The sequence below is a fragment of the Phalacrocorax aristotelis genome, chromosome 7, assembly GCF_949628215.1.
Source record: "Phalacrocorax aristotelis chromosome 7, bGulAri2.1, whole genome shotgun sequence".
NCBI lineage: Eukaryota > Metazoa > Chordata > Aves > Suliformes > Phalacrocoracidae > Phalacrocorax > Phalacrocorax aristotelis.
Genome location: NC_134282.1, coordinates 453,020 through 478,006, shown reverse-complemented (window position 1 = coordinate 478,006; position 24,987 = coordinate 453,020). Strand labels below are relative to the sequence as shown.

The following is a 24,987-nucleotide window of genomic DNA, read 5'->3' as shown; positions in this document are numbered from 1 at the left end:
CCAAGGAAAGAACAAAATGGAGAAAAATGAAAACAAACATTCAAAGTTAAGCTTAATTTTTATTTGGCAGTAAATAAAAATCACTGTGACAATATTCTTCAAGATGATCGCCAGAGTGCAATTATTACCAGAGTGCAATTTTTTGTTAGGTGGCCATTGGATTACAAGTAAAATTGAAAATTATTACCGTATGCTTTTAATATACAGACCCATCCAGAGCCATTACTTTTTTACAATTTTTGTATGCATTGCCGGCAAGGCTGCACAGTTATAGAATCAGATCAGAGAATTCCCTGTGATATTGTATATTGATTCGGATGTCAGATTTCAGGTAGATATAAGGATCCATTTACACAGATATAACTACAAGTTTGGAATCACTGCAGCATCTGTGTATACCAGTATAAACCACGCTATTGTCTTAAATTAATATATCAGAAGTTCATATGACAAGCAGAACCTCACCTTAACTAAAAGGTGGAAAGATTTTGCAAGTTTGCAACAATTAAAACTTCTTTTTTCTTTCCCTTTTCCTGTTTCTCTGAGGTGCTTTTTCAACAAATAAAAACTCATGGCAAATGATCAGTATGCTGCATCTGAGAAATATTTTCTTTGTATATTGAAAAAACCTACCAATTATCCCTTCTGCAACACAGCAGATTCAAAAAAAAAAATCTGTCTATTATTCTTAGCCATAGTCCATGGTGTTATAAAGACTTTGGTATACTTCATTCCAGCCGATAAGTAACATATTAGAGAATGAACAATATGGGAAAACTAATGACGATTTTGAAGTCAGTGTTTTATTTTGGCGCACTTTCTAGGTATTAAATAAGCTTATCATCTTTCTGTGCTACTACTTAATGTTTAAAGATCAAATTATATTTCTGGAAAGCAGTTACGTTCCAGCTGTGATTAGTGTAGCAAATGCTAATATGAATTTTAGAAATGCTTTGTATCATATATTTCAAAGTATATTACAGTGATTTTTGAAATGCAAAATTTTCACTACTCATTGAGGTAAATGGGACAAAAGGTACACCAAAAACGACTGAGAGGGATCCTGGGCTAAGGAACAATCCAGAATTCTCTTATTCAGGCAAAAGCATAAGACATAAACAGGAATTTTGCCAGAGAAATGAGTTCATAAAACAATGTCACCTTCAAATCAATGGTCTCACATCTCAGGGAAAAAAGGCAGCTGTGAACGAAAAACTAGGCAAAAGCACCCTAGCTGTCTGTAACGTACAGTCCTTACTAACCTCTCCCATCCTGTAAGAATTCCACATCTTTTTCCAGTCTAATGCCTTTTCACAGGCAAACATAACCACGGAACAACAATCACATATAGGTCCGTGACATATATATATGATTACAGTATAGTGATATCCAAGTTTCAGTGAAGTTAGCATAATTTACAGTCAAACTATGCAGGAAGTGCAGAGGAAACAAGTTACCCAATCTGTTATATGAAACAGTTGCTGAAAATATGAAGAAATCTCCTGAGAGAAAAATCAGCAAAGTAGAAAAAATAAAATGCACCTTCCTTGAATTCTATTTTAACTCAGCCTCTTCATCCACGAATTCAACTAGCGGAGCGTGTCTATTGGCCTGGGCACCTTCTTGGAAATGAACCTTTTTTATCACTCCTGCCTTTGGCGCCCTTATGGTATGCTGTATAGAAACAGATTAATAGTGAACCAGCAGAGTACTTTTTTATTTCTCTTCTCGCCGTCCCCTCTCCACTCCCCCCACCCCAAATGCTAATATTACTCTTTGGTACAATTAGAACAGAACACACTTAATTACTTCCTCTAACACATGTATATTTATTTTAAATGGTCTTTTAAAATATTATCCTAGACATTTTTCAAGTTCTATTTTCTCATCAATATTCATTTTGATAGGTGTACTGGGGAGGAAAATGCTATATAATGTTATATTTTGAAGTATGAACAGCTGAATGTTATTTTACTTCACCAATATTTTTTGGTTTTATAATAAATACCAGGCAGAAATAATTCAGTTTTAGTCCAAAACATTAATCATATAGCAGATTTTTTCCCTTAAGAGGAATCTGCGGATTTAGTAAAGATATTTTTGTTTGCCGGCCAGGACGGGTCTTTATTGAAGAGATATTTGGCAAAATCCAGATGAAATACAAATACAGCTACTACTCACAGTAAAGGAGTATCAGGTTAGTTCTCCATTGAAGTTTTATTTCTTGGTAATTTTCTAAATAGAGTTAGTCTAATATCAGAACATTTAATATCAGATATTCAACCCTCACTTTAAGCAAGGATTCATTTAAGTAATAATTTGCTTATTTTATATTTCAATAACTAAAAAAAACCAACTCAGATAATGTCACTCTGAGATACCAGCTGGAGAGGAACAAATACTTAACATCCAATCGCAAATAATTTTGGGTGTCATTTTTTTAGTGCACAGATGATGTATGACATGTAATTTTAGTGCCATTTACAAAAGGACATGATAAGGGAAAAAGCTAATTTTCTCAACAACATTAATTCTGCTACTGCAAACTGAGGTTTAAAATAAACTAATAGACAATCTAAATCAGTTCAGGCTACAAAAGCTATAATTCAAGCAATTTGAGCCACGATCAAGCAATATGACATCATATAATGGCCAAAGTACGAGTCCATTGAATGCTATGTGGACAATTACAAAGAATCTTTGGTATGCTCTTGGTAAAGCTTTATGTAAATAATAGTAAAAAGAATATGAACAAAAAAAAATCCTGGGCATATTTACAAAGTCATCATTAGCTAAATTTCTGCATGAAGTAACTGCAGACATTATATATGCTTATATGACAGACAGTGAGTAAGAGATATACCTAGAGAGTTTTCTGCTAGAAAAATGAAAGGATTATTGCTTTCTTGGTGCGGGAGAGAATGACTGACAAAGCTAACAAAATGAACCTTAAAACATCTGCAGAATATCATGGATTATATAATCGCCATTTGTTAACAACAGCAACTATAATCCTCTAAAATCTAGTCAGCACACTTGTTTTACAGCATATGAAGTGATACTGCAATCTGCAAGCTACAGTCCGCACCATACTTCAATAATGCAACCAGAAGTAATTAAACCAGGACCAGATTTTTATATTTCACTCACCTCCATTTTCATAGCTATCATAACAACCAGCGGGTCTCCAATCTGAACCTTATCCCCTGCTTTCACAAACACCTACAATTCAAGAGAAAATTGGGAAAAAATCATGCATGTCTGTACCATTACAAATCATCAGCTGGATCTCAGCTAGCACAATCCACTGAATGACTGTGGGTTTGCAAAAAAGCCTCATAATATATTCATTATTGTTGAACTGGGTATCTGAGTTCTCTAGATAATGCTCAAGGGGAGTCGGAGGCTACAGAAAGCGGTTCAGTAACAGATAACAGGATGACCATTTATGTATCAAAGACTAAACACTAGAAGAGACAATGTATATTCTACCCCTTCTGTGCTTAAGAGCTGCTGTTCTGAGAACCCCTTCCAGGACCCAGTCACTAAACTTGTTTTTAAAACAAAATCCAGAAAGAAGAGTGCAGGAGCCACCTAGTTTTTCTGCAATAACTTTGACTTAGAGCATTCGCTCAGTATGTAAGAGATCTACATTCAACGTCCTCCACCCTGTGGAAAGGGTTCATGCCTTTTTATTGCTAGCAGAACCCTTTAAATACTAAACAATCCTGGAAATCTCTTTTCTATTGAAACTTTTCCACTGTACAGAGAAGTACAAGTATGCAAGACTTCCTGAGCTAAAGAAAAGACATAAAACCAGAAACAGAAGGAGCGAAATACACAGCTTCACATAAAAGGCATTTCTGAATATTTCTTTTCTTGCAAGTGCATCTAGCATCTTATTCTTCTGGTCAGGTGAAATGGATCAAAGAGCCCTTAACACTTCATGGAACTTTGTCTTAGAAAGTAATTAAGATGAAGGAAACATTATTTAAGCAGTAGGATTAGCTGAATAGTCAGATCTTCCAGAGCTCTAGAAAAGGACAACTAGAAGCCTGAAAAACTCTTGGGAGGCTGCTGAGAAGTCAAGAGTAAATAGGGCTTTTTCCACCTGGGAGAAACCCCACAGCACTGACATTTCTGGCTCTCATTCCTTCCCGGCAGTACAGAAGCAAGGACTGTTTCTGGAAGAGTGAACTTGGATCTATTGGAGAATTCATTTCCTACCCATATTATTATAATTACCTTTTCAACTGTGCCTGTCATGGGTGCTACAGCACCACTTTGCAGTCCCACCGAACTTACTGCCGATAAGTACTTGGGTACAGGAAGGCCAATCTGAGCGCTACCTTCCTACAGAAATAAAATCAGTGACATATGAGTTAACAACATAAAATAATACCACTAGCAGACATGCTGACTACAGGGAAAGAACAGATCCAGCTTTAGTCAAACAGCCAGCCGTTTAGGGTGGCAAACTACTGGAGTCAGGGCAGCAAGACGACTGTGAGCACGCTTACCACTTTAATAATGTCTAAGTTCCTAAAAGTCACACCTGCGGCTGCTAAGGACCAACAAGGAAGGAACTACCCCTGTGAAAAAAGAGGCTCCACATGGACCTTTGTTCCAAACCCACACCTTGCCTATTCACGCAGCAACAGCACAGGTTTTAGAAAATGAGCAAAGGCTGTTTGCAGAAGGGGTAGGCAGGTTGCTGCAAAAAGTAAGAAAGATGTTGGCATCTTCACTGCCAAATATTGTCAATACGAGCGTTTCACAATCCACAATAAAATTAATTCAGTGCTAAGCATAGCAAAAAAGTTCTCACCATCATCCAAAATCCTTCGAGTCCTCTCAGTTTTGCTACCCAGAATTACCCAAAGACTCGTTCTCCCCCGCATCCTAAAACTCCTGTTTTCTTCTAGATCCCCCACTTCAGACTCCCCTCTGATACCACAGGAAAACTAAGCTTTGCCATTCCAGCATGAGTTATTTTGTCCTCCTTATTAGAGCAGCAAGGTTTTCACTGCATTCTGCTGAAAGTCTTGAGGGGCTCAGAGCTAGAGGTTGATTATTGAAACCAATACATAAAATTTACTTATTTAGATCACATTTTATTGACTTACTTTAAGGCCCTATAATCTTTTTAACTGCAAATAAAAAATTACCAGCCTAATCATGCAAACTAGGGTACCTCCTCTTTCAAATGCCATTATTCATGCAATGCAGATAATGCTGTGGTAACTCATAATTCCAGTTTTTTTTAATATTAGCTGAAGTTACCCTTCCTCAGACCAATACTGATTTCTTATCATTTAATATTAAAAATTAAATACACTGTTATGGAAGAGTAGTTACAAGCACTTTCAAGTAATTATCAGTTTGAAGTAATTGCTACTGTGCTACAACAAACTTAAGATACTTGACCATTTTAATATTTTGTGTTCCCCCGTCCCACACCATCACTTGCAGCTTTGATTCACCTAACTGTATTTTATCATTCTAAAAGTAATTATTTTCTCACTCACTGACCATAAGCAACTAACTTCTAATTACAGCTATAAATCCAACAAGTATCAAAACATTATGGGCCAATGTAAGAGACTGAAATTATGATTCTCTTTCACATTCTCTTGCAATTTATATTGTTCATTTACTTGGATAAACTTTGAAATTTTATACTTGCGATAATAAAGAAAGGAACATTACCGAAAAAAAGAGATAAATGGTGTTGTCCAAAATGACCAATTTGGACTTACACACTGCTCCGTTTACTGAAGACCTCAAGTAAACTGAATCACCTTCATTGAAGATCTCTCCAGAAACCAGGAACATTTTATCTTGAATCTGAAAATTAAATGCTTTTGTAAGGACAAAGCCTAACGCTCATGAACTCTAAGATGACAAACCAAAAGATAGTTTTTGTAGTATACACTCACAACCTGTGATTCTCCATAGATAATTGTGGAATTAAAAATATCTTTTCAAACCTTATATATCCTTTATTTTCCAAATAGCAGAATGTATTCTGCAATCAGCTCAGAAGATTACCTCATATGCTCTCCAATGACAATTTTTATCACAAACTATGCAACAGTACTTGCCAAAAACTAGGAAGACTATAAAGCCCTGGGGGAGCAAGTGAAAAATATTGGTGCCCAAGTCATCTTCTCTATTCTAGCAGTTGGAGGAAAATGGGCAGCCAATAACAGGCAAATAAAGCAAATCAACTCTTGGCTACGTGGCTGGTGCTGTCATGAGAGTTTTGGTTTTCATGACAATGGGAATTTCCCCAGGAATCATAGCCTGTTAGGGAGGGATGGAACCCACCTGTCTAGAAGGGGCAAGGAAATCTTTGGCAGCCGGCTGGCCCACTTGGTGAGGCAGGCTTTAAACTGAAGGACTCGGGGGACAGGGGCCAAAGTGGCAATGCTGATGCTGTTACATCCAATGGGGGAACCAGGCCAACCAGAGCAACAACAAAGGTGCCTGAGCTGCCTCACAAGCTTGACAGAAGACCAAACACCCCGAGGGTGTGCATGGCTATAGTGGGGTCCACGTGCACCCCTCCAGGGAAACCTGTGTGCTCAGTTACCTCTCTGAAATGCCTGTACACCAATGCACCCAGCGTGGGGAATAAACAGGAGCAACTAGAGATCTGCGTGCGGTCGCAGGGCCACGATCCGATTGCAGTTACAGGGACATGGTGGGGCAGCTCGTGTGACTGGAATGCCGTCATGGATGGCTACAGGCTTTTTAGGAAAGACAGGCCAACAAGGCGAGGTGGGGGAGTTGCTCTTTATGTGAAGGAGCCACTGGAATGCACTGAGCTCGGCCGAGGGGTAGAGGAAGAACGAGTCAAGAGCTCATGAGTAAAACTCAAGGGGCAGGCAAATATGGGTGACACTGTTGTGGGCATTTGCTGCAGGCCACCTGCTCAGGAAGAAGAGGTCGATGAGGCCTTCTACAGACAGCTGGAAGTAGCCTCACAGTCGCCGGCTCTGGTTCTCGTGGGGGACTTCAACCACCCTGATATGTGCTGGAAAAGCAACACACAAGGCCCATGTAATCCAGGAGGTTCCTGCAGAGCATCGAGGATTACTTTTTGGTGAGATGTGCTGTTGGACCTTATACTAACAAACAAAGAAGGTCTGACTGAGGATGTAGGAGTTGGGGGCAGCCTTGGCTGCAGTGACATGAGATGTGGAGTTCAGGATCCTGTATGGTAGAAGCAGGGCAACAAGTAGGATTACAACCCTGGACTTCAGGAGAGCTGGGTAGCCAATGTCACTCCAGCCTTCAAAAAGGGCAAGAAGGAGGACTTGGGGAACTATAGGCCAGTCAGCCTCACCTCCAGCCCCAGAAAGGTGATGGAACAGCTCATCCTGGAGGTCATCTCCAGGCATGTAGAGGAAAAGAAGGTTATCAGAAGTAGTCAACATGGAATCACCAAGGGGAGGCCATGTCTGACCACCCTGAAAGCCTTCTATGACGGCATAGCACGCTGGGTAGATGAAGAGAGAGCAGTGGATGTTGTTTACCTTGACATCAGCAAGGCTTCTGACACTGTCTCCCATAACATCCTCGCAGGTAAGCTTAGGAAGTGTGGGTTAGATGGGAGGACAGTGAGGTGGATTGAGAACTGGCTGAACAGCAGAGCTCAGAAGGTTGTGATCAACAGCACAGAGCCTGGTTGGAGGCCTGTACCTAGCGGTGTTCCCCAGGGGCGTGGGCTGGGTCCAGTCCGGTTCAGCATATTCATCAATGCCCTGGACGAAGGGACAGAGCGTCCCCTCAGCAAGTTCGCTGATGGTCCCAAGCTGGGAGGAGCGGCTGATGCACCAGAAGGCTGTGCTGCCATCCAGCGAGTCCTGGACAGGCTGGAGAGCTGGGCCCAGGGGAGCCTCATGGAATTCAACATGAGCAAGTGCAAGGTCTTGCCCCTGGGGAGGAACAACCCCCCGCACCAGCACAGGCTGGGGGGGACCTTCTGGAGAGAAGCTCTGCTGAGAAGGCCCTGGGGGCGCTGGGGGGCAGCAAGGTGACCCTGAGCCAGCACTAGGCCTTTGGGGCCAAGGAGGCCAGCGGTGTCCTGGGGGGCATGGAAAGGAGTGTGGCCAGCAGGGCGAGGGAGGTTCTCCTCCCCCTCTGCTCCACCCCAGTGAGGCCATGTCTGGAGTTCTGCATCCAGTTCTGGGCTGCCCAGTTCAAGACAGACAGGGAACTACTGGAGAGAGTTCAGCAGTGACTTATGAAGATGATGAGGGGACTGGAGCATCTCTCTTATGAGGAAAGGCTGCGTTTGTTTAGCCTGGAGAAGAGAAGACCAAGGTGGGATCTCATCAATGCTTATAAATATCTGAAGGGTGGGTGTCAAGAGGATGGGGCCGGACTCTTTACAGTGGTGCCCAACGACAGGCCAAGGGGCAACGGGCACAAGTTGGAACACGGGAAGTTCCACCTGAACATGAAGACAAAACCCCTTCCCTGTGCGGGTGCCAGAGCAGTGGCACAGGCTGCCCAGAGAGGCTGTGGGGTCCCTTCCCTGGAGACATTCACCCCCCGCCTGGACACGGTCCTGTGCCCCTGCTCTGGGTGTGCCTGCTCAAGCAGGGGGGTTGGATGGGATGAGCTCCAGGTCCCTTCCAACGCCTACTGTTCTGTGATTCTGAAAATACAAAGGTGTACTATTTCTCAGGAAAAACAAAAAAACAGAATATGCTGTTTAGTGATGCTACTAGAATCCAATATTTATCATTTGTCCTAGCATCTTGACTTTCTTCAAACTGAAAAAGCCATACTATTCACCTCACATCACAAGTCTCCCCAGTGCCTTCCAAAAGACAGGTAACTTCCTCAGTCTTGGAAGCCTATAACACAAAAACTGCAATATATTCAAGTAAACCTACAAAGGAGCAGGGGAGAGTAGTAATGGAGACCGTGTCAATTAGACACCAAAATGGCAAAAGAAAGACCAAATGGAAAGGTCATTTACTTGTAGGTAACCCTTTCATCTACGTCAATGGAAACTGCACCTCTGCCTCAACTTCAGAATATAGAGACTGTAAGAATATGAACATAAGTGCACTGCATTTAACTGAACTTTTGATTTGTAAGTCTAACATCAGTAAGAGAATAATCAGAGACTTGCTAGTCTTGCTAGGATGTTATGTGTAGGGACAAAATTCAGTCTTCATTTATACAGTTGTGTATTATTTTTCTACTGAATTAAGACCTTATAACATGCATTGAAAGGATACTGCTAATCTGATACTGATCGCTGAGAAAAAAATCCTTTGCTTGATCTGTATCCTGAGCAGGGGTGCAAATTAGGGGAACCCTGAGCACCACTGTGAGTACTTGCCAGTGCCATGTCCCAGAAACCTGCTGTAGAGTTGACTGACCTCAGGACAGGTTTTGTAGCACTCCAGAGGCACTGTCCTCCCCAATTCTGTTTCTCCATCCCTTATATCCAGCTTCTCTCAATTTCCATGTCAACCCGCTTTGTTCCTTCCCTGGGAGTCTACATTCTCCCCAGCTGCACTTCCCCTCCCCAAAAGGCCCTACTCTACATTCCTTCCTGCCTCTCTTATTTTTCGCTGACATTACTTATATAAAATAATCCTGAAGTGTAAAAGCTTTCCTGCATTACATATGTAATCAATACACCCAGAAGAACCTGGGCATTACTTGAGGGATGTGGGTTATCTCAATATTCCTATCAATAGAAGTAAGGGCGTAAGGGTTTGAGTTACCCAACATGTGGTTATACACATAACTGCACAATAGTTTTCTCACTATTCTTCTAGTACACTCATTTCTATACACATGAAGCAGTTCATAAATACTGACTTATAATCATCTTCTTCTGAACAAGGTAAACAAGAAGCTCAACTAGAGAGACTGCACTCCCTAGCATGCAAGCATGCAATCATTTTGGGTGCCAAATCTGAGATAAAACCCATTCAACTCCAGGTGATGGAAGAAGGATATTCACCACTCAGCAAAACACAAACCCCATAAGCCACACAATTAAGAGACTCTCACACACAAGAAAAATCTATGTTTAAAGAGTCTTGAGTTGTATCCTGTAGGATCTCTATAGTGTAGCCAGAGAAAGAAGCCAGTTCTGCTGGGCATCATTCAATTATTTAACCAGAATATTTACTACCCTCATAATTCCTCATCTCATTTGGGAATCACTTTCTAATTTTCATCTTAAAAAAAAAAAAAGTGTAATCTTACAGATAATGCTCTAGAAAGCTTTTATTTATCCCACAGGAGATCCATCTCATGCACAGAATAAAACAGGAGTCCTGTGGAAAAAATGTATTTTTAAATGCAGATTTAAATCTAACTTCCGATGTTTTAGAAGGACAAATTTAAGGAAGGGAAAAATAGAGAAAGATCTTTAAACAGTGAAGAACCAAATGCTGTTCTTAGCCTCATCTTTAGAAGCATTTTAGTAGCTTTTCCACGCCAATCCAGCATCTAGCAAAGATAATTTCAGGCCAAAATAAGTCTACAACAATGGCTGCAAGTAAACAAAAAATGGAATCCTGTATTGGTAATTACCAAGCAACTTTAATAACAGTTAATACCAAGAGAATTCTACAGGAAACTGATTCTTTTATCTAATGAAATAATCTGAAAAAATTGGACTTTTACCTGCATGTTGTATGACCCTTCTTGATTGTAACTTACAGCTACATCCACAACTGTTCAATAAAACAAAATATATGTGAGTAGATTTAATTATATGATCTAGAGAATAATGATATATGAACAACATTTTTTTTTTAATCAAAAAAGAGTAAAAGAGACCTACCAATACTAAGAAAAGAACAAGTATTTTCAGATTAGCTTAGTACATACTGCAGGTTTCATACTGAATTCTAAGCAATTTGTTTTACAAAGATAAACACCTGAAGTTATGCTCTGAAATCTACACTAAGTTACCTAGATGTAGAACAGATTTTTGATGGGAAAAAGTGCTGAATACTTTCACACCGAAGTGAAATAGAAAAAAAGTCAATGGCACTCAGTTCTAAAAATCTCAACCTTATTCATTTACATTATGAACCTCAGTAGTGTCATTTGAATTTGGTTTATATCTCCTCAAGATCTAAGTGTTGATTAATCACGCAATTCCATGAATTCCCTGCTTAAATTGCACAAAACTCATACTGCTTCTATTTGCTATTTCTTAGCCTGAATTTTCAAGCAGCAGTTGAAATAATTTTATCCATCAAGTATATCCTCTCCCTCCACACACTTTTATATTAACTTACTGTTTTCCCCATCCAGCAGAGAGAGTTTTCTAGTATAACATATATTTATTCTTCTACCAGTGCTGGATGCAAATGGTGAGAATTTATCTAAAATACAAAATACACAGATACATTACTTACATTCTACTTTTACAAAACGCAATAGTTAGAACTTACACTGTAAAATCACTGTCCTGTTATGCCTACCATCATACTTATATACTTATATTTCACATAGGAGACTGGGGAACTGCTGTAACAGATAGTGACAATCCCTCACTCAAGCTTCAACACTGAATAAACTGAGGCTGTGTAACCTGCAGAAAATCTGACACTAACAGCAGCACTTACTAAGGAGAAGCATATTGACTGTTCTCCACGAACACGTCCTTGAACAGGACAAGAAAGCATGGGAATTCAACTGCAATTTAGCAGACTCAGATTAACCTTCAGGTGAAAGATCCAACTCTAAGAGTAGCCAAACGTGGTAGCAAATTGTCTGGGCTTGAGGGGTTTTCTATTGGTGTTTTTGAGAATGGATCAGATATACAGCTATCAGATATTGCCCTATTAGTTCATTGTCCCTTGAAGCAAGAGAATAGTGTACAGGAATCTTTCCAATCCCATTCTCTCATCTTCCCAGGACAGTTAAAGTGGAGGAGAAAAGAAAATTAAGAAGGTTGTTGGCAGCATATATTAGATTTATACGAAGTTTTTATTAACAGCAATCACATGCCCCACTGATATAGCCATTACAGTGTCAGAACTCAAGAATGTTCAGCTCCTGGAGTCCTGGTCATTCCATTAAACCTTATTGCCTCCCCCAGTCCTAGCCGAGTCAATTTCACCTCTGAAGACCTTGGGCCAACCGTAGGAATAACAGTGACAGATACTCACTGTTTATGCTTGTAAGAGCAAAGACTACACAGTGAAGCTGATTATGAATCCCAAGGTCTTTCAGATAGTGCCTATCTGAAGTGCTCTGGGAAATAGTCTGTACATTACAGTAGCGAAGTATTCGATATCAGCCCCTTAACAAAAGTTATAGTCTGCTCCACGTGTAAATATCTGACAGATGCCAGAATGCAGAACCCTGAGCCGGCACAAAGTTAGGTGAAAAGGGAGCATGCAAATTAAATAATTGTACATGAGCTCACAGCACTGCCTCATCCAGTCACAAGTAAAATACAACAAAACAAAAGAGTGATCCTTACCACCTGACTGATCTCTAAAAGCATCTGTTAGCATTTTCTCTTTCAGTATGAGTCCTAGAGCTGCCTGACACATAACTTCATGTGGGGTTGCCTTTTTGCTTGGAAACAGCTCATCATGGTGCTGAGGAATGAAATTAGTGTGCACATTTCCAGCAGCAAACTGTGGGTGTCCTGACAGGCTCAGTAAGAAATCAATATTGGTGCTTAACCCTACAATCTGTAAAGAAAAAGAAGAATATTGACAAACTGAAATGAAGTTACGAATGGATGTACAGCTTTCTGCTCAACTTATGCATAGACAATAGATGAATCTTTGTTCAAACAGCACCATGAAAACACAAAGTTTATCAATAAAATGTAATTAATTTAACCAGTCTGTTTTATTACCAATGAAACCATTGCTTTCAAAAAGAAAAAAAAACAAACCCAAGAGCAGCTTTCTCAAAAGCATTCTTTTCAGAATGCTACCTTTGTCCACTGTGAAGTCAAATAAAGTTTCCCAGCAATAGCAGTGGGAGGTAATTTGGGAAAAAACCCTACTGTTTCTGAAAAATCATGCTCTGAGTATTTAAAAGAACATTCGTAATATGAAATGTGCCTCTTATTGAAAATTAGTTATAAAAGTTTCAGCTGTTCCATATTTGATCTTTTAATAGTAACAAATGGGCAGAGTGAATTTTATAATTTTTCTAGATACTATGCATTTCCTGTAGTACAAAATACCTAAGTAAACGGCATGAAAACAGAACTAATTGTTTTAGAGAAGTCAGTGAGACTGGTAACTATATTGTGCCGTCAACATTTATTGACAGAACTACTAAGAAAACTCTGAAAAAAAAGAAAGGAATTATTTTATCTCTCTTATTTGCAGTAATCTTCATTTTTAGCTAAAACAATAGCAGGCCAAACATTTTCAGTACCTCAATTGTGTTTACGTTGTTGATTTAAAAGTGTAAATTAAGTCTGCACAAATATTCAGTCTCACCCCAAGTGACACCTTCTGAATTTCGCTTTTGAAAATAGATACAATACCTATAGTTTTGATAGGGTAAAAAGGGACCACTTCTTAGAAAGAACTGACAGCATTTAAAATTCCCCATTATTTCTTTACCACATGTAGACTCAAAAAATGTAATTGTTTCTACAAATTAGAAATTACAAGCAAACATTGTCTGACAAGTTCCACCTACAAATTCCTCTCATGGTACAACTGAAAATGTTGGCTGTTAGCCTTACTCTTCTATGAAGTCCCAGCTGCATCATCCAACTGAAGATATCGCAAACTTAAAAAATCTATGTGTAAAACTGGACTTCACACTTATTTCTACTCATTCCACCAATGAGAAGAGTTCGCAAGTTAGGAAAAAATACAGCCTCTGCAAACAAATAATGAATCTGAAATGGTAGTGGCAACACAGGCTCCCTCTTAGAAACCACTTCTGTTTTACTGTAGTATTTTATCCATATTTTCTTAGCTGAAGACATTCACAAAGTTAGCTCAAGATCTGAAATCACACTGCATTCCTCCTACTTACATTATATTGATGTAAACTGTATCGCAACTTTCTCAGTGCTGCTTGACGATCCTCAGCCCAAACAACTAGCTTTGCAATCATTGGATCATAATGAACAGAAACCTCATCACCTAAAATATATGAAAAAAAAATGCTGTAACACTAAACCAAGTATTTCTGCAAGCTGGTAATGCATAGTACTGAACGCCATAGGGCATTAAACTCTGACACAACTGATGGCCACACTCCTCTATATCCTTAAAGAGCATTAGTCTTTAATGACGTGACCTGGCATTTCAATTCCAAGGACAACTTCAGTACAGCCTTTTCTATAGGTAACCGTGCTCAAATTCAGTTTTCTTTGTTGGAATCAGAATGCGGGATTGATAAATTGTGATGAGAATATAATCAGCATGATCCAATGGACAATAATTTGGATAGAGGTAAATAAAGAGGTAAATAAAACATTCAGTGACTGGCCAAAGCACATGGACAATCACAAGGGAGAGTAATTCTGTAGCAAACCGCCTTTGTAACAACGTCCTGTCAAGTAAACTTTTTTATGCTGAAGAGGGAAACGGTTACAAAGAACTACTGATGTGAAATATTTCCGATTATGCCACTGCCTTCAGTTTTACCTTGTCTGACTCCAGTTTCTATCCTGGTGAAACTATCAGGCGGTGGGGTGGATAAGTGCAACAATGGCCCAGCCCCTGGCATAAAGTTATTATTTGGGTCTTCAGCATATATTCTAGCTTCAAATGCATGGCCCCGGAGCAGAATCTCTTCCTGCATTAGGGGAATCTTCTCTCCTGCTGCAACCTGGAAACAATAAATTTTTTTATTTAATGTGCGATCAATATACTGGAGTGCCCATGTATGAAATATTAAATATCTTTCTTCTAGACATGAACAACTAGAAAACATATTAAAAAAGCGCGCAAGGAGGAAAAAACCGGTAGGTCATAAAAGGCTAATTCCAAAGTTACTCCTTCCTTTTCTCCAGGAGTCACCAGTCAAAGGATTTTGAATTATTATTGCGTAAATCAACCTCCTAATATTTTACACAGCTAAAACATAATGGAAGACGACTAATTTTTTTTCTACTGGTTATGTAAAAAAATAATTAAAAGTTTAAGTTAAAGCCTGGTCAACTAAGACAAGATTTTATTAGAGAAAAATTGCTCCAAAAGCAGATGATAAAATGGATTACTGACAGCCAGCACTAATGGCATAGGCTGTTGATTCTTCTGTAAACCGTGAGACCTGTACGTTTAAGGGAATGTTTCTCTAAGGGGATTTCTAACAATTTAAGAACCTTTAATGGGAGAGGAAACATTGTTTTACTACTCAAAGAAATTCACATTACAAATACAGGAATACCAACAAACACCAATACACCAGTTTGAGACTGAAAAACTAGGACTTTCAGGGACAAAATAATACGCAGCCTGCTGCAGTTAAACACAGAGGAGACTCTTTACCAGGAAGCTACAGTTTCCATCTACATGGGAAAACACAAGTTCCTATTACAATATTTGTAGCAACATTTCATCTTCTTTTGAAGCGTCAGGGGTTTTCCATACCCTGCTTTCTGCCACCGAACTATGGATTTCAGCAAAGACAGCAGAATATAACTTAGTCTTCAAAGAAAGAATAGTTCTATACAGATTCACAAAAATAATCACTCCAACAACTGATAGACATATTCTATCTATTGACTCATTAAGTCACATGACAAGACCGCTGAACCTTTCCACCTTCTCTCTTTCTCCTTCTCCCAGTATTGTTTGATCCCTGCTCCAACTCAGCACTCAACACTCAACCCAGATCAGGAAGGCAAAAGCTCCTCCTTTTTGCATCAGCATTTGCCACTTTAGTTTCCTTTCTGGTCGCACTAAACACTCCCCCACCATATCTCCTTAAGCTCAGTGTGTGTTGCTGTCCTCACTTTTGGATTTATCTAACCAGAATTGGTTTTTATTTCCAGTTCCCTAAGGTCCAAAACTTCCTGTTATCACTCAAATGCATGACTAATCTCTCTGCAAATTTGGTGTGTGAGGAAATAGCCTGTTTCCAGTTCACACAATTATACCTTTATTTTAGAATGTGACTATACTGGTATAACACCACGCATATTTTTGTAAAAAGTCTTCCCCCTACGGCCTGATCCAAGAATGACTTTTGGGCCAGAAATATACTTGAACTAGAGTTTAAAAAAAAAATTTCAGCATGGCAAGGGAAAGATCAGGCCCCTACTCCTCCCACTTTCCACATTCTCTATAACCTCTCTAAATATACTTTATAAAATGTTTTTTCTGTACACACTGGAAGAAGACTTTGTTGGGATTCAGAGCATCTACACAGTGCTCTACAATCAAATGCAGTAACACAAGACATGCCTTCAGAGCAAAAGAAACCCTACCCAATTAGCTGAATAGGAGATGATGATCTGAAAGCATACCTGGTCTCTCACAGGCTATATCAAAGAGCACTGCTCACCAGCCAAGAGGAACTCTACACGTGAAATCAATTAACACTTACCCTAAGCTGCCATTCCACTAAGTCTGTTCCAGTGATCATCTCTGTAACCGGGTGCTCTACTTGCAGCCTGGTATTCATCTCCATGAAGTAAAAATTATGTTGGGAGTCCATAATAAATTCCACTGTTCCTGAAGTATTGAATAAAAGGGCACTTCACCAAAACAAGACTTTTTCAGAATTGACACCAAAGACACTTAACTAATTTACACCTGGACAAGACTTATTTCTAAACCAGATACATTGAATTTCATTAAATCCTATACAAATTATCTTAAAGGGTCACACAATTGAGGTCTGAACACAGCAGGGTTATTTCCTTGCACATTTACGTATCCTGTGCTGTTTAGTAGCCATTCTCCTCTACAGTAAGAGGTGAATTTCATTAGAGCTGTAAGAAGTGCATCAAGACTCTTTAAAGTATTGTGTATACGTATAGGGTATGTAATTATTTTTTTTTTTACATTTATCCAAAGAAAGCAGTGAGAAAAGGAAAGCCACAAATAATTTTAGCAGGGTATTTTTCATCTGGGAAATAGCGTGAACTTCACAGACAGTGAGTTGAGTTGCATTTTTTTAAAGGCTTTACTGTTTGAATATAAAATATTGTCTGTATGCTGAAAAGATAAATTACTTTTCCCTTGCCCTGCTCAAACTTACTAACATTCATAATGCTCACTTTCCAACAACAATCCAGTTGATTGAATTATCTGCTCTGAAATTTTTTCTTTCTATTCTTCAGGTGCCACTGGTCTTGAGCTCAGAACAGGTATGCCAGTTTGAATTTGTAATTACATCAGAATTAACTATGTTACTACTTGCTTAAACCTCAAAAAAATGGGGGATGTGCATCATACTCCAGAACAATCAGATGCCATTTGCCTCAGGGCTTAAAGTCTTACTAAGTTAAAAGCATACCCTTGGAGCAGCCATACCTCCACACTTACCTGCTCCCACATAATTCACTGCTTTAGCTGCTTTGACAGCAGCTTCTCCAAGTCTCTTTCGAACTTCAGGATTAATTCCTGGCTGTAAATAAAAATACAAAAGATTATTAATTATTGTGAATTTTGTTAATATTAAACATACTCTGCATTAATATTTTGTGGTATTTAGCAAATCTTTATGCTAAATATGTAGCGAAATCTTTATCAATGTTATACTTGAAATCTATGTAATTTTCCCCTAAGAATAATTTTCTAAAGAAAGTAATTTTTTCAATTGGAAACATTTTCTGCAGCAAAATTAAAACAGGTACTGAGAATTACAAATACTACCCACTAAATAAATCCTATAGGCGTCAGCAACTACTTTAAAGATATGTCAGTTAATAAAAAACATTGTAAGAACTCCCTGCTTACCCCTGGTGCCTCTTCAATGATCTTCTGATGTCGTCTTTGCACACTGCAGTCTCTTTCAAACAGATAGACTGCATTGCCATGCTGGTCACCAAATATTTGGACTTCAACATGCCTGTTTCATAATAATAAGTGTTTCAATATATTTCAATAAAGCCCCAATCTTGCAACCAACTTCACCCAAACAGACTTTGAACTTGTACACGGTCCTGTACACTTCAGTAGGACTTCTTATAGGTTTAAGTGTCTGCCCTCAAATAGCCAAAAATGTAGAAATGAGGCTGCTATTATGCAGGATTTCAACCATTTTATACTTCCTCAGTCTCCTAAATGAAACAGGATTCTAAATGCCAGCTACTGCAGTGAAACCTCATAGGCCATAGATCAAGCAAGATTATCTAAAGGATATGTATTTCCGGATAATATCTTTATTAGTTATTTTATTATAATAAAAGTAAAACCACTTCACTGTTATTTGGTAATGATGGTTTCCCTCATAATTTACCATGTAGCAGTTCTCAACAGGCAGCAGCCCTGGCTCAGGAATAACATTGTTTATTTCAACAAGCCATTTCAGAGGACAACTATTAGGCGGCAGAACTTCATTCTATGTATAAAACTAAGAAAAATCTGTCACCATTCTGATAATCCTCTGATGCTGGCAAAAGAAGTTCCTCAGGAATTTAATGAGGTCTTTCTCATGCCCATCTGACAGCATAAGCAGTCCCTCAGTTTCTTTAGAATAAATGCTTTCTTATTGTGATGCTTCAAGAAAAACAGATGTATAAGTACAAGAGTATCAAACAGATCTCTGTGAGAAGCTCTTAATAATAAATAAATTAGCTCAGTTTCACAGGTCAGGCATGAGCTAAAGACTTCTGTTTTAAATATCAAAATAGGGAAAGATTAAATAACTAGTTTAGGACACCTGGGGGAAGCAGAAACACCATAACAGCTTGACTCAGGTCTGTAGTTTAAGTATTATGAAGTGATTTTTTTCCTAGATGTAAATCAAGTTTAAAAAGCTCACTCATGGAGAGTATCAGTGTCATTAAACGTCATGGCCGTATCTCCCAAACAGCGGTATTTTAATTCTTACCATTCAAAATGAAGTAATTGCAAGAAATTCAATACATTATAAACTATTTTGACTAAATTAACATCTGCCATAGTGCAAATAAACATAAAAGACCAACTTTCATCCTACTACTAAACTAGTTTTGTTTATTTAACAATAGAATAAACATTAGTGTTTATATTAGAACACCTATTGCTCACCTTGGATTATCTACAAATTTCTCAATCAGCATTGCATCATCATTGAAAGACTTCTTTGCTTCTCTCCTAGCTGATTCCAGTTGGTCCAGAAACTCCTTTTCTGAATGAGCAATTCTCATGCCCTGAAATTAAATTTAAAAAGCAGAATATCTAAATGTCTAAAAATAGGGTACACAATAAAAATCTTTGTTGCACACAAACAGGTAAATTACTATAACAGCAAGAAATGAGCTTAATGATAACACTTTTCCTTTCTTTCTTAAACTTTAGCAAAATTGTGTATCACCTTCCAATAAGGCGAGTCTACTAAGTGCCACTGAAAGTGCCATTAGAAATTTTAAAAATAGATATTAACATTCCATTGATATGGATGAGTACAAAACTCATTTTTATTTTTAAATATCATAGAAATTTTTCTAGATTGGCAGGGAAAAACTGATTTAATTTAAAAATAAATATAGCCATTTTGGAAATAACTAGAATTTTCTATCATGCATTTTTATAGAAATTTATTTCAGAGAAAAATCAGATATAGACAGGGAAGTTACCATACATTAAAAAATGTCTAGACACCAAATACTTAAATGGTATTTCTAATCACTTATGCAACTCTTAAAGCTAGCAAGAAAAGTCACAGAAGCTATCATGAACTAACAATATAAAGTAATCTAATTTCATACGAACAAATCCATAGGACAACATTTTGCTCGTGTGAATTACTGGAGACCCACTGAAATAAACAAGTCTTTCAGTTTATACCAGTTAATTATCTCGTGCCTCACTGCACAACAAATGGAAATGAGATTTCATGGTGCTAGACTGGACATTAATAATGAATTTTAACCAAAAGCAGTTTTCTGCTTTCTTTGTTTTCAGAATCTTCTGTTACAGGTACCAAGACACAACAACTTTACACCACGTGATAAACAGATTACTTCCTTTACCTTTCCTCCACCTCCGCAAACAGCTTTAATCATTACTGGATATCCTATTCTCTTGGCATGTTCATTTAGACACTCATCTGATTGATCTTCTCCATGATAACCTTCAACAACAGGAACGCCAGCAGCAGACATTATAGCTTTCGAAGTGCTTTGACAGAACAGTTTTATGTTTAGAACGATAATAATAATTTTTTTTCTTACTTTAAGCTCCAAATCTGTGTATGTTCCCAATGTGAATTCTCCTCAGAAAAGTAGTTCCACTGACCTCAACAGGACTACTTACATAAGTGGGTTATATAGGATTTGATCGTAATTAATAAAAAGTTTCAAAGAGGAATTTTTTTCTCCAAGCCCTCCACATAAAAGTGGCAGTCAGTTTCAGGCGTACTGTTCTTTCCCATCTTCTGACCCACATCAGGGAGGCCAAAACCTAACATTTTCAAGTTACAACACTGCATTCCTGCCAGAACTATATTTAAACCTGTAAAAGGCAGACCTTTTTTCACGATACAGGCTAGATTCACGCCACACATAAAACGCTTGAACATAACAACTATAACTTCAGGTATGCATGCAAAACTAGCTAAATGACAGAGGTAATTTACTCTCATACTAGGAAGTGATAAAAATTTAATTCTCTGAAATTAATATTATACAGTTCATGTGTTGGTAATAACCTTATTTCCATATTCTTGATTTACACTTCATACCCTGGAAACATTTCTTTGATCAAAGTAGTTAAGATCCAATGTGATGAACAAAACTTATCACCCCAACTTACATGAGCCACAATAACCCCTGATGACATGGTGCTTCTTTTCCACCGTTCTTTTGCCCAATATACAAGACATCCAATCTGCCTGCTGAACCCTTACCTATACAGTAGTGCAATGCCCCAGTTCTGGAAAACTGGAGTCAATTAGGTATTTAATTATCAAAATCCTAATAACTGAACAGTCTTGATTGTTTCTGCGTCTATAGGAATTCAACATCTATAAACCTGGAGCTTATTCCTTTGAAGAAAACCAAAAAAAAAAAGTTGACAGAATAAAACAATTATGGAACAACTCATCATTTGTTAACAAAATTAGCTTTGCCAAACTGTAAATTGCATAACCAAGTAGGAAATCAGAAATAGATACCTCTTAATACCCATATCTCTGATAGCAGATGAAGGCGGACCTATGAAGATGATTCCCTCGTGCTTGCACAACTCTGCAAACTCTGTGTTTTCTGAGAGGAAACCATAACCTGGATGAATAGCCTAAAATAGAATAATGTTACCAGCCTACTTTTATATCAGTTTGGCTTAGAAAAAACGAAAACTTCAGTAGAGTGCTAAGGAAACACATAAGGGAAACACCACAGGTAAAAATAAAGACCTAAAGATCATGGAAGTAATGGGTGATTTAAGGTCATGATCTACTCACCTGTGCTGCTGAGACCTTGGCCACTTGCATTATTTTCTCCATGGCCAAGTAACTCTGCTGAGAGGGTGCTGGACCAATGCAATAAGCTTCATCTGCCTGTTACAGAAAAAATATATATAATACAGACTGTTTATAAGATAATAAAAAGCAAATTTAACTGAACATCTGAGCTAATCATACTGTTTATCAGACAGCTAGCATGCAACAGCTTAAATCACTGCCCCTCTTCATGGAGAGACTCAAGTGGGTGAAAAAAATTCTGACTTTCTTCACAAAATCAGAAGCCATTCTCTAGCCCCAGTGGCTACTCTGGAGTCAGAGAGCCAAACTGCAATGCGCTCCCTGTAGAGTTGTGAGGTGCTGAGACAGAGTTTTCCAAGGAAAACTTGGAAGTAACTCTGCAGAGGTGAAAATTAACTGCATTAGCACACACATCTACTTTCACATTGAACTTATGAGAACTACTGTTGTGCATGAACATTAATCACAAACTTAAGGAATATACTTCACCATTGCTACATGCATGGAATTCCTGTCTGCTTCGCTATAAACTGCTACAGACTTCACACCCATTTTCTTTGCTGTTCGCATCACTCTGCATGCAATTTCTCCTCGGTTTGCGATAAGAATCTTCCCTATGTTGTGACCTCCTGTTTAAAAGGATGAAGCACAGTAAGCCATTTTTAAAAGAAATATATCCTTTAAAACATTCCTGGAAATAAAACAATTTTAAAATTCAGATTTCTTTTTCATAATTTATAATGTTTATGCATTTCTTCTAATAATGAAAAAACACATGCTTCACTCAAAAGCACTTCTGTGCTAGGCTTGGAATTTCTTCCTTAGAGTCCTTATGCAGAAGTATGTTCGATTTAAGTAGTTTTTTTCTTTTTAGCTTTCAAGAAATATATTCCAACCCTAAAACACCACTTCAACATAAAAGTTGATGCTAATATTTTTAGTGTGTACTTTCCGGACCAACTAGGAAACAATTAACACCTGCCCCTCCCTGCCGACACAGAAGTGATTCAAATTTCTTTGAGGAGCACTATTCCTTGTTGATACAGTCACGAAGAAACAACAAGGTAGGAAGTCTTTTGAGGTGGGTTTTTTTTAGTGACTTACAAGCTTCTATGAAGTCTCATGACAGCAGCTAAAACATCACAGAAATATAAGGTCAGCACAGTCAGAACTAAATAGCTTAAAACTAACTAATAGAATTAAAATATATCTCTGAATTCTGAAACATCTTTTTATACAACATGACAACAGGGTCAGTTTAAATCATCTTGCTAAATATTTTTAACTTTCCTTCATATATTGGGTAAATACCATTATGCCTAAAAAACAGTTCTTGGACTTTGCAACATTTGTATCAGGAAAGGACTCAAAGTAAAACATCAGAAAAATAAATAGTTTTCATTAAGTTGAGTATATCTAAATATGACAGATAAAGCTATTCGAAATGTTGTTTACACATTAAAGATGATTTCTGTTAGGTGAGCTATAACATACTGTTTTCAAAAACTATACAAATACTGAATATTTATTTTTAAAAACTTACAGTTTTTCAGCAACTAATGGTCTAAAACTAATTGTAAAATGATCCACATTACACAAGCAACTAAACCTAGTAGCTAAAGAAGTTAAATTTCATACCTATCGTTGAGGCCCATTTCACAGATCTTTGTAGTTGGTTCCATTGCCTGTACAATTATAAACACACAGAAGCATTACAGAAGTACACAAAGAAGTGGCGACTGAGCTACTTTTATTTTCAGGTAAGAGGAGGCCAGCACTAGAATTTCCAAAGCTTTTGATACAACTATTTACACAGAACGTATTCAAGTACAAGGAAGCTTGTACAAACTTCACCAGATCTCTCCTTAAGTGTTTTTACTAAGACACATAATAAATTGTCCCCTTCCTTTTTAGCAGCATTAAAATTGAAATAGTAAACTTTTTATAAAAAAAGTAAAGGGGGGGCAAACACACTTCTAGTAGATGGAACAGCCAACACCTGGTATTTATTAGAGAGAAGGCAACGCGAAGTATTTGGGAAAGGCAACAACCACAAAACAGAAAAGCTTAAAATGGAAATAGGAGTTGTTTCTATAGAGAAAAGGTGCAAGCGAGAAGAACATGAAGGATAGCAAGAAAGAAGAGCTATGAAGAATTTCAGAAATGAAAAACCTCAAATGACTAATAATGAAGAAATCAGTGACGGTTAAGTGTCTGGAAGAAACCGTACAAATAAACTCTTAGAACTTTTAATTAACGTATAAATCATCTCTGGAATCTTGAATCACGTCCTTGACACCACACAGCCAAAAGCTCAGTTTCAAAAACGAGGGGGGACATTAGTGCATTTCCTGAACCTCCAGTGAGCAGCTGTCACGGTGCGCAGCTCCCCCTGCCCAGGGCGGCAGGCAGCAGCGCGGTGGCTACCCCACCCCCAGGGCAGTTCCACGGAACCTGCACCCACTGCCAAAACCATGCTAGGAACTCCAGGGGTTCTTCTTTTTTTGCTCTTTCTACAGAGAAGGCCGGGGTAGCTGTGCCCCCGCGCCACACGCGCCACCCTCCGCACGGAGCCGCGGCGCCGGCCCGGCTCCCAAGCGCAGAGCCCCTTCCCGCCTCGGGCAGCCCGGCCCCAGGCTCGGCTTTGGGAAGCCGCCCCCCTCCCGGGCGCGGTCCCCTCCGCCGCCCCCTGCCCCACACTCACTGCCGCCGCAGCGCCCCCAAGCAGCGGCGGCCCTGCTCGGCCGCCTGCACCAGCGCCATGTTGGCGAGCGCAGGGGCCGACGGGACGGAGGGTGTGCGCGCCAGGCCGGCCGCTATTGGCTGCCGCGGCAGGGGCGTGCTGAAGCGAGGCGCGGGGCTGAGGGAGGGCGCGGGCGTGTGGTGAAAGGGCTGTCTGGTGCGGGCAGAGCCAGAAGGCGGCAGGGGCCGGCTGACACCGAGAAACTGGGCAATAAAACGGCACATCAAATAAAATTCATACAAATGTGAAGTGATGGACGCTGTAGAAGGACTCCTGGCTCCATTTGTGGAAGCATGAGCTCAGACCCAGCCATGTTCTTTTGGGAATGACATCTGAGGTTGTAATAGAGCAGCGACGTGAAACATGAGGGTGGTTGGGAAGGGCACGGGGATCCCCAGATTCCGGAACATCCCTGTGACTGGGCCCAGCTCAATGCTGTACCATGTAAATGGAAGAGGTTCAGATTGTTGTGGGACCAGCACATCCCCCCAGCGCGTGAAGAGAAAGCAGGCATGCTCGCTATTGTTCCGTGCACGGTGCCGTTCCACTTGGTGCCGTTCCATGCACAGTGCTGTTGCACACCCAGTACGGTTCCACACTCGGTACAGTTCCCTCAGGCTTCACCCTTGTGCGGGGCCTTGCTAAACCTCCCTGCACAGCCCGGCACAGTGCCT

The 24,987-nt window shown here is 39.1% G+C and overlaps 1 protein-coding gene across 2 annotated transcripts; it reads right to left on the bottom strand.

Moving 5' to 3' along the window:
• Window positions 1–39: 39 nt before the first annotated feature.
• MCCC1 (methylcrotonyl-CoA carboxylase subunit 1) lies at window positions 40–24,377 on the bottom strand. 2 transcript variants are annotated; one of them, XM_075098401.1, is made up of 19 exons: window positions 24,275–24,377; window positions 23,209–23,255; window positions 22,060–22,199; window positions 21,550–21,645; window positions 21,262–21,383; window positions 20,120–20,267; window positions 19,176–19,297; window positions 17,901–18,012; window positions 17,487–17,568; window positions 16,543–16,670; window positions 14,637–14,820; window positions 14,020–14,129; window positions 12,485–12,701; window positions 11,292–11,378; window positions 10,669–10,718; window positions 5,710–5,847; window positions 4,246–4,353; window positions 3,151–3,222; window positions 40–1,674 (listed from the first exon to the last, which is right to left on the bottom strand). In XM_075098401.1, exons 1-19 carry the CDS (start codon window positions 24,331–24,333, stop codon window positions 1,555–1,557), a joined length of 2,142 nt encoding a protein of 713 aa, XP_074954502.1. In that variant the 5' UTR covers window positions 24,334–24,377; the 3' UTR covers window positions 40–1,554. The 2 variants fall into 2 exon arrangements, with proteins under 2 accessions (XP_074954502.1, XP_074954503.1); XM_075098402.1 differs by lacking the exons at window positions 40–1,674; window positions 3,151–3,222 and having other exon boundaries at window positions 4,272–4,349; window positions 5,705–5,847.
• Between the last annotated feature and the right edge of the window lie 610 nt (window positions 24,378–24,987).

Bases quoted from the DNA above. Each gene is read 5' to 3' on its own strand.
- MCCC1 (XM_075098401.1), bottom strand. From the start codon at position 24,333: ATGGCGCTGGTGCAGGCGGCCGAGCAGGGCCGCCGCTGCTTGGGGGCG. The intron at 23,256-24,274 runs GTGAGTGTGGGG...ATAATTGTACAG, and splicing joins TTGGGGGCGCTGCGGCGGCA to GCAATGGAACCAACTACAAA. The intron at 21,384-21,549 runs GTGAGTAGATCA...ATTCTATTTTAG, and splicing joins CCAAGGTCTCAGCAGCACAG to GCTATTCATCCAGGTTATGG.